At 51.1% G+C, this 13488-nt stretch overlaps 1 protein-coding gene across 1 annotated transcript in view; it reads right to left on the bottom strand.

Annotated features, from left to right (window-relative positions):
- SHANK3 (SH3 and multiple ankyrin repeat domains 3) overlaps window positions 1–13488 on the bottom strand; it is a 368446-nt gene that overhangs the window by 74000 nt on the left and 280958 nt on the right. Inside the window, 1 exon segment of the mRNA XM_055807431.1 lies at window positions 10827–10909. Within this exon segment, the coding sequence (XP_055663406.1) occupies window positions 10827–10909 (83 nt within the window).

Raw genomic sequence — 13488 nt, 5'->3', positions numbered from 1 at the left:
CAACCCCCGGCAGGGGGGGTCTGTAAATACCAGGGGCCGGATTGAGGACCCTGGGGGGCTGTATCCAGCCTGTGGGCCGTAGTTTGAGGACCCCTGGTCTAAGTCTATTATCAAAACAATGTATTTTTTAAGAGCTGTGTCAAAACCCTAATAAAGCAGTAGATTTAGTAACAGAGTCAGTGGATGATCTTGCACATACATCTCCTTTGACATCAGGTCACTCCAGTAAATGTGACCTACATTCTTTCTTTCGTGTGAAATGTATAGACACTGATGTAACACAGATAAAAATATTTCCATCATTTACCATACTACTTATTATTTTATTTAAAATTTTTATGCAAGATTTTTCTGCTAAATCAGATAGCCATTAGCTAGTACCGGACCAAGTTTGCCTGACAAGATGTTAACATGCTGAATGATCTGAGATGGTTTTTATCAACAGCTTTCCATGACTTCTTCCTTTGATGGAAACTAGCTTAAGTGGCAAACAGTTGATAAGTCATCTTACCTATTTTTAGAAATGCTAACGTTAACATCTGATTTCTCCAAATCCCTCAGGACTTCCCCCATGTTAAATTCAACTCTTTGGATCTGTGTTGACCAGCAAGTTTTTTTCAATAGCCTGAAGCTCAAAGAACCACAAACACGACCTTGCTGTAGACTGCAGCTGCAAAACTAGGTGCCCAATAACTTACGCTAGATGCAGGCCCAGATGGATACAAAGTTTAAGGTGAGAAATACCTTGTATATTGCCTGAACCTCTGAAAATGAGAAAAAGGGGAGACTCAGGCTCTCTGAATGTCAAGTAAATTATTTATATAATGATAATGAGACATACGGTCTCCGTAGAATATCAGCACTGTACTTCACAAAACAGGAGCATCAGCATGACAACCAGTGCTGCCCTCTCATCATACATGCATCATAATTAAGTCATGAAAAGGTTAAGTGGAAGCCCTGGTCCCTGGGGAGGACAGAGTTGGACAGATGACAATTTAATTGGTTTCCTAGCCAGGAGAAGGAGCCTGATGTGAGCAAACCAGGTTACCACAGTGACTCCAGATACACCCATCCCACCAGGCTTGCCCCCCCTTGGATCCCACGGTTGCACAATTCAGCAGCACTGCCCCACACTTCCCTACCATGGGGCTGGTGACAGCCAGCGCATGGTGAAGGAATCCTAAGTCACAACTCAGGAAAAGAGTCACCTGAGGGATAGCTCAAGGATCCATTTTTTGTACTGGTCATCAAAGATACAAACTGATAGGGAATACAGATAAAATTAACCTAGGAAACCCAGCCTTATAGCCAATTTTGTCACCTGCATTATTGATGTGTTACATGAGGACTCCAGGCACATAATTTTCCGTGGGCTGGAAGCCATATATATACAGTAACTGCATGCCGTGATACACGATTTGTAAAGTGTCACTAGTGCCTTAAAGATTCAGTAAACAAGAAAATACATCCTTGAAGTTGGAACCGTATCCTTATGAAACAAATACGAGAAGCATAATTTAACAGACAAGGGGGAAAAACACCGACAGAGAAAGCAACCAGCTCTCCTCTGCTACCGCCTGAAGTCCCAGCACTTACAGGGAACAAGAAAGAAGCTCTAGTAATGGACAAGTCAACATGAACCAAACCATCCCTTTTCGATGCAGACAATGAGGTCTGCAGGGCTAACTGCTCTGGGTGTCTCCAACAGCCACGTCAGGCAGGAGCTGTGACTTCCAGGTGTAGGTGCAATCCAGCGCTGGACTGCCCATCTGCCTATATTAATCACAGACTCAGGCAATACGGAGGAAACCTCCTGGAGTCTGCAACTGTGCTGCCTTGTTTCAGAACTTTCCCTTACAGCTGCTTTTAGTGACAATTTAGCCAAATATACCAGTGCTGTGATTGTACCTGGCCAGTACTGACACTGCTCTATACTTTACTGCAAAGGGAGAAAATTCTCCTGCAGTACACAGTAATTAAAGCCTCCTGGGTAAGTACCAGAGAAGTCGTAAAATCAGCTTACCACTTGAAAGCCCAGCCCTGCCCTTACTTGTGGGGACCAGGCACATCATTTTCTCAGAACAGAACAAAACTAAATGAAATGTATGTTGACAGCAACCCTATGGAGCACCTGCAACAGTGCCATGTGCAGGAGACCCTGGTGGTGGGGATGTCTCTTTCCAAAGCACCAGAGTCTTCTGAAGGGGGCAGAAGCACCTCTGGAAACTAATGCTCTGGCAAAGGCAAAGTCTGTGCAGCCACAAGCCTGATACGGGAAACCTGTGCTCCTCTGGGTCACAGGAGATGGAGCCCTACACAGAAGATGCTGCAGCACATGCTGCCTGAGCATGGCTGTAGGCAGGCACCCACGCGCTGCCTGCAGGCAGCATGCCTTTCAGAATGGCCTGTGGTCAGTACTGGCCACGGGGAAGGGACGGCTCCCAACAAACCTCAGGAGCTTGCTCTTCCCTAAAAGCCAGCTTTTCGGAGGTGGTAGACAGATGCCGATGTCAACGGGACTGCAGTAGGCACCAGCCTGGTACTGAGATGCCTGATCCATCTGTAGGGCTGTTCTGCTGACAGCTGGAGACCAAGGAGCAGGGTGGACACACAGGGGATGGTCAGAAGAACCAATATGGTTTATTGCCCAGAGCTGCCGAGCATATACCCCTGCCAAACAGCCCCAGTCACATCACTCACATACCGTTGTAACCTTTCCACTGGTTCCTGACGCTCCTTTTTGCTGCTCCAGTTTCCTCCCAAATGAACAATCTGCCTCTAGCTACTTTCCCCCCCATTCACACCAGTTTTGCTACATCTGTGCTCAAACCTGGTATTTTTAATACCATTACCTAGGTAATCCCAGCTTTATCTGCTATCACTGAGGGGTTACCTCCTGGGGATCCCAAAGGTCTCTAGTATTCCCTGTCAGTTATCTGTGAAGTCTGGCCACTTCTAGCATCACTCCCCACCCCACGCTGACGAAATCCAGCCATTCCTCCAAAGCGCTGCCTGTGACACTGTCAGCTCCCTCACCATTGTCTCAACACCAACAAAACAAGAAATATTAACCAGAACAACCTGCAGTGTTCAGAGCTGGCTGTAGCCCCGGTGATGGAGGAGGACACCAATACTTCTTACACAACCTGGGAATCCTGCCCTATGCTTCTCATGGAGGCTGAGAGGCAGGAAACCAGCCACCACAAAAACCAGCTTGGGACCAGACCCTCCAAAATATCATTTCCAGATCAGAGCCTGCGGGAAAGCTTTAGGACAGAAGTATGTAATTCAGTGACAATTCATCTATAGATGCCTACCCAGGAAGAAAATAAAATTTGTGGAAGCTCTCTTATCCAACTGGCAAAGGCTAAACTAAATCAAAAGGTTTGGAATTCAATTACAGAAATTCTTGCTGGTAATGAGGTAAAACGATCTAACAAGGAGGTCTACCATTCATTGTAAAAGCTCACGACCTTAAATTTCAGGAAGCATAATTTGTACCTCTCAAGGAGCCATTATATTAACATTACAGCTGTGGTTCTGCAATTTGATCACAGCAGCCATTACCTGGTCTTAAACACCCCGTCCGGGCTGTCTCACACCAGGGACACCAGCTTCAGCTGCACCTGGAAGAGCCAGATCACCAGGAAGCCCCGGGGTGGCTATGACACCAGCCTCAGCACCACAGGTCGGAGGGCAAAGGCCCTGCAGCACCCCAATCCTGCCCTTTGGGCACGGGGGTGCTGACAGCCCCTCAGAAGCCAAGAAGAGGGGTCAGCTCTGCCTTTGCCACCGCAGGGAGGATGGCATCACTGCTGGCACACAGCAGCATCCTAAAGGGATGCCCATGCCACAAAACTAGTTCAGTGGTACCTGTCATGGCCACAAGCGCGCCCAGGCCTGAAGAGCCCGCTCTTCCCCTGCCACCCATGCTGCTTTTCCCCTGGGCTACCCAGCGTCATGAGGAGTTGCTCCCCAGGACCCGACACGGTAAACCCCAGCCTTGATTTTGGCTCTTGCAGCATCAGTTGATGGCACTTCAAAATACAGGCTTTCTGGGACACTTGGCAGCGGAAAGGGCTGACCATGTCCTGGCAGGCATAAAACACAGCATGACCAGCCCAACAAAAGACGAAACCGTATTCTGCGCCGGTGCGGCCTCACCGTGAGCACTGTGTGCAGTGCTGGGCCCCACAATTTAAGAAGGATGTGAAGATCCTCAAATGCATCCAGAGGGGAGGGCAGCAGAGCTGGTGAAGGGCTGGAAGGCACGTCCTGTGAGGAGCAGCTGAGGACTCTGGGTTTATCTAGTTTGGAGAGAAAGAGGCTGAGGGGCAACCTCATTGCTCTCTGCAGCTTCCTGAGGAGGGGACGTGCAGAGGGAGGTGCTGAGCTCTTCTCCCTGGGATCTGGGGACAGGACGCCTGGGAACAGTTCAAAACTGCATCAGGGGAGGTTCAGACTGAACATTAGGAAACATTTCTTTGCCAAGAGGGTGGTCAAACAGTGGAACAGGCTTCCTGGCGAGGTGGTTGATGCCCCAAGCCTGTCAGCGTTGAAGAGGCATTTGGACAATGCCCTTAACAACATGCTTTAACTGTTGGACAGCCCTGAAGTGGTCAGGCAGTTGGACTAGATGATTGTTGTAGGTCCCTTCCAAGTGATATATTCTTTTCTTCTCCTTTTCCTTCTCTTTCCTCTCTCCTCTCCCTTTCCTTTCCTTTCTCATTTCCTTTCCTTTCCCTCCTCTTCATCTTTCCCTTCCTTTTTTCTCCCTTCCCCTCTTTTCTTTTCTCCTCAGACAAATTACACTTATTACTAGCCAAGCCTGGCAGTGAAAAGTATTGCAAGTTAATTCAAGCAGAAAAAATTGTTACGATCTGTGCTGGTTTTGGCTAGGATAGAGTCAGTTTTCTTCATGGTAGCTGGTGTGGGGCTGTGGTTTGGGTTTGTGCTGGAAACACTGTGGATAATACAGGGGTGTTCTCGTCACCGCTGAGCAGCTCACACGGCGTCAGGGGCTTTTCTGCACCTCACCCCATCCCACCAGCCACCAGACCGGGGGGCACAGGGAGCTGGGGGGGGACACAGCTGGGACAGCTGGCCCCGACTGACACACGGGAGATTCCAGACCCTACGGTGTCATGCTCAGCATGTAAAGCTGCAGGAAGGAGGAGGAAAGCGGGATGTTTGGAGTGGTGGCACTTGTCTTCCCAAGTCCCCGTTACAAGTGACGGAGCCCGGCTCTCCTGGGGATGGCTGAGCACTGCCTGCCCATGGGAAGCAGTCAATGAATTCCACGTTTTGCTTTGCGTGCGCACGCAGCTTTTGCTTTACCTGTTAAATGTTTTTTATCTCAACCAGTTTTATCACTTCCACCCTTCCGAGTCTCTCTCCATCACCCTGGGGATGATCACTGGGAATGAACATGCGGCTGTGACAGTGGGCTGTGTGGGGCTTAGTTGTTGGCCAGGGTTAAACCACAACAATATCCCAGGTACTTCACCAGAAACACATTTACAGAGTGAAAAATAAAATAATACCATAGCTGCCTCGGTACTTCTCACTTAAAATCCTGAAGGCATGTCTCAGTTTGAGGGCAGGGAGCCACACAGCACTGTTCTGACACCCAAACAGAGCACTGGAGCAGCAGGTACCTGCTTGCAGCTGGGTGGTCAACAGGTACCAGTACTAATGGAGTACGTGTGTTTGGGGGCAGGGAGAAAACTGCTACAGCAGTTATTTAAAATCAGCTCCTGAATTTTTCAATTTCTAAGGCTACTGTAAAAAGGCATGCCATAAGTAGCAATGGCCATATCTAGAATCTGCTGGGCCTTGTTCCTAGTTTTCCATCAGATCTCCATAATGAAGACACCACCCTTAACAACACAGATGACAGACATGGTGTTTGACATGCTCTGTCTAAACACCTCCAGTCCTAACTTCTGTCCAACCTGAGGGTCACAAAGTGTCACACAGTCACAGAATAGTCAGAGTTTGAAGGGGCCTCTGGAGATCACTTAGTCCAACTCCTGCTAAAGCAGGTTCTCTCTCCCAGAGCAGGTTGCACAGAGTCACAACCAGGTGGGTTTTGAATGTCCCCAGAGAAGGAGACCCCACAGCCTCGCTGGGCAGCCTGTTCCCCTGCTCTGTCACCCTCACAGCAAAGATGTTTTTCCTCATATTCAGGTGGAACTCGCTGTGCTGCAGCTTGTGCCCACTGCCCCTTGTCGTGTCGCTGGGTACCCCTGAAAAGAGCCTGGCCCCGTCCTCTTGGCACTCGTCCTTAAGATGTTTGTAGACACTGATAAGATCCCCTCTTGGTCTTCTCTTCTCTAGGCTAAACATGCCCAGCTCTCTCAGCCTTTCCTCAGAAGGGAGATGCTCCAGTCCCCTCCTCATCTTCGTAGCCCTGCAGTCACAGCACTCTGCACAAGAACCACATTCTGAAAACCATCAGTGAGCTCTTATTTCCAAGAAACTTTATGATACCACCACTGCATACAAAAACTTGCTGCAGGGCTTTAGGACAACTCTGCCCCGAGCAAAGAGCAAGATCCTCACCCTTTGACTGCACTTCCCTCACCGCAGCCTGTGGGACAGGAGCTGCGGCTGTCAGAGACCCCTGCCTCTGGCCAACAAGACCCAGCACCAGGCACTTCACAGCACCCAAACTGAGCTTGCAGAGACTTCTGAGCCTGAGGTCCTCATACCAAGTGATGGACAGGAAACAAAACTAAAATGCTCTAAAATGATCCATTGATTGCTACAGACCCAGGCAAATTCTGGGCTTGGGTGGCCAGTTCACTGAATTCACCTAAGGCCATTAGTCTCAGTATCTGCAATGCCAGTCGCTCTGGCTGGTATTTACGCAAAGAGTTGCAAACACAGACATCTGATGATGAACATCAAACTTCAACCGTCCTGTAGAGAGAAAAGTTGCAAAAAGTGGCAAAAAGCAAGCGGGAGTTTGTAAAGTGAGCAGATGACATCCACACAGAGATTCTCCCTAACCTGAGCCCCAAGCTCTCTGCGCTTTCCCCTGCAAAGCCCCAAAGCCCGTGTGGCCAGAACTCATTCTCAACCACAGGACCGAGTCATGGGTGAGCAGCTCGTGTGTGGCACCAGAGGAGGAACACAGCACACCATGCATGAGCTCGCCCATGGCCAGGTGTGGGCAATGGGCGCTGGCCATGGCCGCATGGGCTTCAGGTGCAGGGCTGGAAGCCGTGCGGTCACAGTGACCAGCTTTCCCGTGATACTGAAGGTAACAAGATGCTCCCAGGGAGTGCTCTGGAGCAACCAGGCAGCTGGGGATGGCAATGGCTCCTGCGGAGCTGGATGGGATGGGGCTGGGGTACAGACCGACCCTCCCTGTTGGCGAGTCCCATGGATCGGCACCTGGGTCACGAGCTGTGACCTGCTGGTTTTACAAGCGCTCCTTGACAGTTTGGCTCAAATGCAGGGACTGACAGCAGCCGCAGGAAGGGCACTGAGGGGCACAGAGGCCATGGCAGGCAGAGGAGAGCAGCAGGGCCTGGGGCTGTGGAGAGCCCACGGCACCAGGGCAGGTAGTGTGTCAAGGACACTCACTCCATGGAGCAAGTGTGGCGAGCTGGGCAGAAACCTGGAAAGCACATCTGCATTCAGCGTCAAGGCAGGTGCACCTGGTAAAGGAGGTGAAGTGCTTGCTTGGCTGGAGAACTGGTGTGTGTGTGTGTGTGTGTGTGTGTGCAATAAAAAGTTGATACTGCTTAAGAAAGAAGCAGGAGCAAACTGACTCCCACACTGGATCATGGATCAGCACAGCATCTTCTCCCCAGCAGTGTACTGTATCAGCTGCTTTGGGAGACATGCAAATCACGGGAAGCAATCACCACGGGAGCTTCGAAACTTCATGAATCACCTGCCTCACACCTAGTGGCTTCTCCTCAGACTAAGGAGACAAAGGAAAGCTCATGCCCTGAAGCAAGGACACTTGGAGCCATTTCCTTTTCTATTTTTTTTTAACACTAGATTTGTATTATTTGCAATATCCTTGCTATTCATAAAATTATCTGCTTCTTCCTTAGAGAGTAAATTCCCAAGTCAGGGACTGCCTGTCCCTCTCCTGCTTTCACAGAACCCACCATAACCAGATGCCCATGAGCATTAATTGGCCTAGACACAATACTCCTCGGCCCAGGGTACTGGCAACATGGATTTGCTGAGACCACGTGAGGTGCAGTCACTGTATGAGTGGTAACAACCACTGTTTACACAGACGGCCCCAGGGAAGTATGTATGAATATTTAATGACTCATATTACTAAATAGACTAAATAGACCTGATCTGTGGTCAGGTTAGCCAGGAAAAGGGAGGTTGCTCTAGTCTAGGCACAGAAGACTGACTGGTTGAGTTCTGGATATTACAAGCCAAGAAATATCACCTTCCAGAACTTTGAGCACAGGTCTATCGTTTGTGTATGTGGAAGGTAGGGATGGCCTCTCTGGGCCACGAAACGAAGAAGTGAATCCACCTGCTCATCACTTTCTGTCACGGTGCTGAGTGAAGGGGCTGCTACATGGCTTCCCATCTGCTTCAAATGATTGCCTAGGGCAATGGCTGCAGGCAAGTCCTGTGTCCAAAAGGTGCAGATCAGGATAAAATATCCTTTGTCCAAATGCTCAGTTGGTTTGACTGGGACATCACCTCCTGCTGGCACTGGACGGAGGTGGAGATGGGACAAGCTGGGAAGGACTGGCTCTCCAGGGTGGTGGAGAGCATGGTCTGCCAGGCATGCAGGTGCTGAGACAGCTAACGTGGCCAGGCAAATTTGGGCTTGGGAAGGAATCAACCCTCAGCAAGACCGGTAGAAGCCATGCAAGATTTTCACTATCCTCTGCAGCACAAAGTGCAGTTTCCTTTGAGGATCATCCAGCTGAGTCTCACTTAATAACCAGCTCCCTCCCTCTGCAGGGACTTTGCCGATGTTCTGGTCCCTCCCATTTTCAGACCCCTTCTCCGGTTCACCCAACGATGCCTGAAGTGTTTTGCACAGTGTCTCAATGAAGTGTGAGTGGTGGTGGGCCAAGAGAGAGTCTCAGCGCTCCTTCCAGCTTAAACCCCATGGCAGCAGAAACCACCAGGCTGAGTGGCTGGGAAAAAAGGGGGTGACTCGGAGCCACCACATTCACTTCTCTGTAAAGAGGATGCTGCTCCCCAAGGGGCTTCAGCACACTCCCCAGCACCCCTGTCCCAGATGGCAGCATGAGAGACCATGCCTAGCCTGCGAGGGCTCCCAAGCCACAACCCTCTGCAGCCACAGGCTGCTCAGTGGCCCCCGCAGCAACGCCAGGCTGTGAATCTGTAAGCCAGACCCAAGTCCCACACAGCCTCATGCCCACTGTTTCATCTGCTCCAAGTCCTCTCTTTCAGCCTTAGCAGACAAAGGAAAATACAAAGCCTACAAACATTAGGAGGGCAAACAAGAAAAAAGAAAGAAAAAAGGAAATGGGACAAAATTTTTCCCATTTTTCCTAACACAATAGCTGCAAGTCTGATCTGGCAAAAAAATGGATGCCATTTTGAGCCCTGAAGTTTCACTTCATGTTACACAGACTGATGTGAGCAGCACATGGACAGACACGTATGTCACATACATAGGGAAGGGGAGAAAGAAGGGAGGAAGAGACAGCAACCATATTCTGACAGGAACGCAAACACACCCACTGGCACACAGAGCCCTTTCGCAATATGGACAGAACAAAGACAAATCAGGAATCCCCACAGAAAATCACATCCAAGATTAAAACCCAAATCACAACGATTTCCAGCCACGCCGAGGTCCAGGAAAGGAGCAGCACTACCAAATGAGCTGGCAGCCACTATTCTAAGCTTTAACTCTTGCATCTCACACCCTACATGCAAGGAAGGGATGGAACCATGCACTGCTGTGCCTCTGCTTTCAGCAGCTGCATTTCTGAGATCCTCTCACCTCTCCCCAGCCTTCAGCCTGGAAGTGCTGGAGAGAGGACTCTCCAGCTGGAGGTGGACCTGCCTCCCGAGCACAGGGGGTGAAGCTTGTTTCCTATGTGAATGGGAGCACATTCATAACCAGTCCCTAAGGGACTCTCTTTTTTTTGCAGCATAAAGACCAGTTTCTGGCACGAGGAGCCACAGGAACAACCCGGTCCGAGGTACCGGCTGCACGAGCACAGGTGCTCCAGGGCTGTGCAGGGGACACGTGCCCCAGGCACGAGCAGAGGCTGTCTGGCAGCACAGGGTCGAAGGCATGGTGGCAGCTGCAGGACAGACATCTGCTGGTTTGCCCTCATGCCGGGGCTGAACCCCAAGGCAGCCAGGGCTCCCAGAAGGACCCCAGCTCTACACAGCAAAGGTATAGTGAAATACTTCAAGCGTTGCAAAAAAAAAAAAAAAAAATCCATGGAGAACACAGGCCCTGCCCCACAGGGCTTACATCTGCACCTGAAACAGAGCAGATGCACTTTACACGCCCAGTAAACAGACAGAAGTGAAAACTCCTACAAATGCAAAGCTATGAATACCGGCATTTGTACCAGAGAAACACCCCAGAAAGTGTGAGAGATGCATATTTGCCATGAATGGCATTTTCCGTACAATGCATGTAGTCAGAGACAAGCTGCACTGCATCTGCCTAGCTGCCAGAGGGGGAGAAGAGAGTCCCCTAAGAGACCCCGATGCACAGGGGCTTGCGGGCTGCTCGGCGCAGCCAGGGAAAGGGGGTCCTGAGCACCAGCCAAAGTGAGGAGAAGGAGCTTTCCCTCCCAGCCCCAGCACCGAGCGAAAGAAGCAGCCCTTACCTTTGGCCCCTCGCAATACAAACCCGAATCCCTCATGCTCCCTCTTCTGCAGCACGGCCGTCTTCTCCTCAATGATGTAGTCACTGGGCAGGAAAGAGCACAAGAGAATGATGCTAGGGTTAGATTTCAGCACCATGCTGCCAGGCGGAGGTGGCCTTTGTGCCTGTGACAAGGAGACCTCTTCTCATCGACCGTTTCATCTCAGCAAGGAGTTGGGCACAATCTGCTTCCCTCCCTCCCTTGCCCAAAGTCAGAACAAAAAGATGAAAGCTACTTTCCCTCAATGTGTAGGTGGAGGAAAGCCCCGGCTGCCTGGATCACCCTTCTGCCCACCGGTCCCCTTCTCAGTCACCTGCATACGCATGCAGGGAGCTTAGTGATCCCGCTTTGGGCTTCCCTTTAAATGATGCCCTTAGCATATAACTGAAGAGTGGAGCGCCTGAGCAGAGGAGGTGCGGGGAGAGGCAGCCATCCATCCATCAGGGAACCAGCGCTCTCAGACTTTCCCGTTGCCTCTCGTATGAAAAAAATTAGATGCTTGACGAAAGGAGAGGTGCCTCTTTGGTAAGTTCCCCGGGAGGGAGAACAGCAGAGTTTATATCCTCATCCCGGCGCTCTGATCTTCTCTTAAAAATCCCCCCCCGCGTTGCTAAGTAACGGTCTGTCATTAGCAGAGGGGGGATGCATTGCATTGTCCTAGTTTAACAAAGCTGCTCTCCCTGCCCTCTGCCGTGGCCAGACGAGAAGAACGGGGAAAATCCAGCAGTGGAGAGAGAGGAATGGATGTGCGGCTCTGCGCAGACCCCGGCCGCCAGCGACCCTTCCAACAAACCACCTCTACGTGCGCCGGGAGGGGCGGGGGGCGCACGGGGAGGGGAGATGGGAGAGGGATTCTCTCAGCAAACTGGAGCTTAAATGCAGCCCTGCAAATCCCTCCCAGCAGAGCCGCATGTCTGACATCAGAGTGGAATTAATCAGGGGCCTCGGTCCTTCTCGGCAGCGCGGGGAAGGAGCTTTACACACGAGCCAAACCCGAGAGATGCGGAGAGGGAGCGATGGCGCGGGCTGGCCCCCAGAGCCGGGGGTGTGCGACCAGCCATGGGCTCTGCCCAGCGCGCAGCGGTGGGGACAAAGCCTCGTGCGGCACCGCACTGCACAGAAACACGCTGCCAAGGAGCAGGTCGAGCAGTGGGCGCGCAGGCAGGCGCGCTCGCCGGAGGGAGGAGACGGCCGCGGACGGGCGCTGGCACAGAGCAGCTGGGCTGGCACACTGCGGTATGAGGTGCCCCAACATGCGCGGTACCGCCGCCGCAGGCAGGCACACGCCCCACCGGCACACCGCGCCTGCTGCCTCCTGCCCCTGGCTGCGGGGAAGGGGTGGGCTGCCGGGGCTCAGGCTGCACCCCATGGCACCCCATGTCACCCCCCAGGACCCTGACGAACACAGCAGGGTTGGGGAGGCAGTGGGTGTTTCTGGATGGAAGGCAACGGGCTCACCATGCTGCTGCGTGGACTGGGCTGGCAACCGTCGCTGCTGTGCCTACTTTCTAGCAGCCGTGGACCGCGACCGACAAGCACCGGAACAGGACACACCTCTGTACTCTGTCCCTGTAGCCCCTCATCTGCCAGTGCTACACTTACAGGCATCGCAATCCCATTTTGGGTGGGTAGTTCTGCGATTCTGGCGTTAACGCCACAATATTATCTAGCTTCTAGCGAGAGGGACAGAAATATTCCTTTGTTTTCCAGACCAAGGGAAGGTGATCACGAAAGCAGATACACGCAATACACTGCTGCAGGTACCAAGGCAGTCTGGAAGACATACAAGACATCGTCCATGGAAACTAACACAACACACAAGCCTCAATTCCTTGGACTTCCCCAATAATTTCACTTTGCGCTATAATTCTGGACATGCTTCAGCATTATCTGTGAAAAAATAGGGTACCTACAAAACCAGTGACTTCATCCAACAAAGTACCTAAACATGGATAAACTTCAACAAAACTATGTGAACCGCTTTAAAGGAGGCAGCTGCTGTCATACAGTCATCCCTTTATGTCACATTTTCAACACATTGCCTGACTTTCAAAAGCAGAGCTGGTTATGCATATGTTCCTCAATATGCGTAAAACTCTCCCTTCTACAACAAAATTCTCTCTTCCAAGTGTAAAGCATCCTACTGGAGACAGATTCATAACTACCATGCCCAGAAGAGGTCATCACGGTAACATAATCCTCTTGTCCATGTGACAAGAGCCAGATAACCTCAAACCATGACTCCTCAATCAAAGTAGCTATGGGTGCCCCATCCCTGGAAGTGTTCAAGGCCAGGCTGGACGGGCCTTGGAGCAACCTGGTCCAGTGAAAGATGTCCCTGCCCATGGCGGGGGGGTGGGACTAGATGATCCTTGACAGTCCCTCCCAACCCAACCCATTCTGTGATTCTGTGACAAGCCTTTTATCTTCTATTTGAACTATGACTTACCATTTAGGAAGAGAGCTAGACCTAAGACATTCCACATCCACAGGAATATCTCCTTTTTTCCATACGACATGTTAATCCCCTGTAGATGAACTGTGCCAGATCTTAACCCCCTACCAAGAGCAACTTCTGCCACCTCTAAAAGAATGTGTTTGTGCATGTGTACATGCAGGAGAG

Source organism: Falco peregrinus, chromosome 6, assembly GCF_023634155.1.
Source record: "Falco peregrinus isolate bFalPer1 chromosome 6, bFalPer1.pri, whole genome shotgun sequence".
Classification (NCBI taxonomy): domain Eukaryota; kingdom Metazoa; phylum Chordata; class Aves; order Falconiformes; family Falconidae; genus Falco; species Falco peregrinus.
This window is presented reverse-complemented; position numbering and strand designations above follow the sequence as displayed.